At 37.0% G+C, this 3,497-nt stretch overlaps 1 protein-coding gene and 1 long non-coding RNA gene across 2 annotated transcripts in view; one reads left to right on the top strand and one right to left on the bottom strand.

The window, feature by feature from the left end:
- The window catches only part of LOC105269793 (uncharacterized), a 4,077-nt gene extending 2,317 nt beyond the window's left edge, over positions 1-1,760 (top strand). The window contains exons 2-3 of the long non-coding RNA XR_892477.1: positions 341-497; positions 703-1,760. This is a non-coding gene — a long non-coding RNA (uncharacterized lncRNA). The remainder of the gene's footprint in view (positions 1-340; positions 498-702) is intronic.
- Ufl1 (UFM1 specific ligase 1) overlaps positions 1-3,497 on the bottom strand; it is an 11,430-nt gene that overhangs the window by 5,339 nt on the left and 2,594 nt on the right. The window contains exon 2 of the mRNA XM_011310322.1: positions 1,956-2,536. Within this exon, the coding sequence (XP_011308624.1) occupies positions 1,956-2,536 (581 nt within the window). The remainder of the gene's footprint in view (positions 1-1,955; positions 2,537-3,497) is intronic.

The following is a 3,497-nucleotide window of genomic DNA, read 5'->3' as shown; positions in this document are numbered from 1 at the left end:
CGTGACCTCAAAACTTATCCCAAATTTTTATGTATTTTAGGCTAGAAAGATAAAATTTAAACAAAAGATGACGTTCTATAGGTAGTCCACCCGGGCCTTAAAGAAATAATTATCTCATAATCTATTGGTTTACCCAGAAACAAACCCTAAGATATAAATGATCAACTAAAATCAAATAGTAGAATACGCTAATGAACATTATAGTAAGATTCCCTATAGAATTGAGTAATCAAGAATTATAAAGCTTGTCCTCAATTTAGCGTAGAGTGAAAAATCGAAAAAAAAAAAACATCAGCTGCAAGAATCTTTGAAATGTAATATAGCAAATATAGTTTTTCAGGTTAGCAGCAAATTATAGAGGAATATCGCTGCTAGATATAGGCTATAAGGTACTGACAGGAATAATGGCCAGGAGGCTAGGGAAATGGCTAGATGAGGAAGGAAAGCTGACGGAAGCACAGGCAGGATTCAGGAGAAAGAGAGGCACAATGGAGCAGGTATTTGTTTTCAACACAATGATAGGAAAAAAGCTGAGGAAGAAAAAAGGAAAACTGTATGTGGGGTTCATCGATTTTAAGGCTGCATTTGATAAGGTAGACAGAGAAAAGCTGTGGGAAAAAATGAGGAGGATAGGAATCGAGGGAAAATTTTTAAGGATAGTAAGGCGAATATACGGAGAAACTAAGAACAGGGTAATTACAGGGAAAGGAACGACGGGAGAGTTCATGACAGGAAAAGGAGTTAGACAAGGCTGCCCGCTTAGCCCATTACTCTTCAACATTTTCATTCAGGACTTGGTAGAGGATTTAGAGAAAAAGAAGGAAGGCGGAATGGCGATTGATGCGAGGGTGGGGGGAAAGGTCTATACGCTATTATACGCGGACGACGCGGCCTTGATATTTAATGGAATAAAATGGATAAAGAGAGACGGCCAAGGAGATGTATGCGAGAAGAACTAAGGGGAATCAAGAACGGTGAGGCAACAAGGTGGGGACAAGAGATGGTAAAGAAACTAAGTGAATTAGGGGATGGACAGTTCCTGGAAATGCTGTGGAACGAGAAAAACGAGGAAGCAATAGAGAGGATAGAGGAAATGACACAGATCTTGGGAGATCAAGAGGCACAAAAGGACTGGGAAAGAATTGAAAGATCAAGATACTGTAGCTACTATAAGGAAATAAAGGACAATGCAACGATTGAAGGGTACTAGCAGGACGGGAAACTAGGACTAGAACAGAAAATGATATGGGCAAGGTGGAGATGCGGGAACGCACTAAGAGGCGACAGAACAGGGATTATAGAAGACACATGCAGAGCATCCAAGAAAGAGAAGGAAGCGCTGGAACATGTGATAAATTGCGGGGTACTAATGGGGAGGCTAGAAGAGGAGGAAGAGAGCTGGTGGAAACAGTGGAGGCAACAGAGCAGCGACGGAGCATGGAGAGAGAGAATCGTGGAAATGCTGAGGGGACAGACGGATAGAAAGGTATGTGGAAGGTTAGGAAAGATAGAGAAAAAACTGAGGGAAATGGAGGAGGAAAGGAGGAAGGACTAAAAGAGAGACTGAAATAGATATAAGAAAGACGAAAGGAGAGGGACTAGGAAGCAAGGAAAGGAGCGGAACAACTGTGATAAACAGAAGGATACAAGGAAGGGATGAATATATAGTAAATGATAAGGACATAAAATGCTATGAAAATGTTATTAAGTATATTAAATTTATATATGGTTGATCTTATACTAACGAAAAGAAAGAGGAAAGGGGAGAATATCGATGTAGAACAAAGGAGAACATTTGTAACATCAATGAAATAAACAAATAAAAAAAAAAAAATAATAAAAATAATAATAATAATAGTTTTTCAGGTTGAAGAATATCCCTCGATATTTAGCAAAGTAGTAGCAAATAATGAAAAGCTGGAGTGAAAAGCTATGTTTTGAAGGAATTTGCGTACCGAAAAATATTTGTTCAGGTACGTGGCATTGTCCAAAAATAGTACTTAATGGTGTGGGCTTTGTCACGGCAAAAAAAGCTCCCCTCATTTTAGCGTTATTTGTAGCAACAAATCCTTCAGTATAAAAAATTCTAGGGTCCAGTTTATCCTGTGTACCATGAATTGTCTTTCCTAGTGCTCTCTCCACCAAAGTTTGTAGAAAATCCTCTGGTAGATCATAATGTAGCGTCAATTCTGCAATATTTATGGTGCCATTTTGATTTAATTTATCACTAATCTCCGCTACGATCTGAATCATATAATTTTTGTCTATAATTTGACGACCCAAAATGACTTTGACATTCTTGTCGTGTTTTTCCATTTCAATAGCAGTTTTCGTGATATAAAATAATGCAACATTCAATTTTTTGGTCAATTCTACGTGGGTTATCCTTCCTCCATGCAAATACAATTCATCACGAATTTGTGTTTCTAAATATTGTGGTGTAATATATTCCTTTCCATCGGCGGTAAAAATCACATCTAATAAATTCAATTGAATCAATTTTGTTATCAATTCAACACAGTTCCGTTCCGATAATCTGCAAGAGAAAGGGAGATTTTTAATTAATGTTGTTATTGGATTATTGAGTTTAATGTTTATATTTCTCATTGACCGTTACAAGAATAAATCAACAGTCACCCGAGAGTATACATAAATATAAACAATGATTTCCGAGAAAGAGATGAACCGAGGATTCTTTAATTAGGTGACGATTATTATTTAGGTCTTTGTGACTAGTTGTAGTCTCTTGAAGAGATCCATAGAGCAGAGCCCGGCAACCTGGGATCATTTAGCTCGGGCGGCTTTCTTCGCTTCGTTAGTACAAAGTCGGAAAGGGCCTTAGCCACGTAAGGGGGCTGATTCAATTTTTCTCCCTCCTTGCACCTTGGCACAGCCGATCCCGGCAAAGAGCGACCGTGTGATAGAAAAATAATTAAAAACTTTCCATCCATTTGAAATATAAATATCGATTTTTCATTCAAAATAGCCAGCAAAGGGAAAACAGTTTTTAAATATTTTCGTAATAAGCTATCCCCCTTAACAGTTATTTTATTTCCAGCCGATATTCGCAGCAGTTCAATAAATGAAATACAACAATGGTCCAAAATTCTAAGGTGGAGCGATAACTTTATCCAATAATTTAATGCACATAATTCATGGATGAATAGTCGTTGTTAAGAAAAGATGAATATAATTTTATTCATTTTCTCAATAATAATTATATTCACGCCTCAAAGAAACGTTCTAAGTCCAATTTCAATATAACATAAATAAAGCAAGCGCTCCACTCGGCGGGAGCGAAAAAACAAGATTCTATTGACCTCCAGGTACTTAGCCGACATGGGTCACTAATTAGAAAAACGACCTTATGTACTCGATTGTACATCGTTAGTACATGATTGTACCTATAAAATTCTTGTTTGTACATCAACTGATTAATTAAAAAAAATTAATTAAATTTCGGCATGATCTTAGCCGACAACAAATTGAAAATTAAT

The sequence above is a fragment of the Fopius arisanus genome, unplaced genomic scaffold, assembly GCF_000806365.1.
Source record: "Fopius arisanus strain USDA-PBARC FA_bdor unplaced genomic scaffold, ASM80636v1 scaffold00074, whole genome shotgun sequence".
Lineage (NCBI taxonomy): Eukaryota > Metazoa > Arthropoda > Insecta > Hymenoptera > Braconidae > Fopius > Fopius arisanus.
The sequence above is the reverse complement of the archived record's forward strand: the minus strand, read 5'-3'. Positions and strand labels throughout refer to the sequence as shown.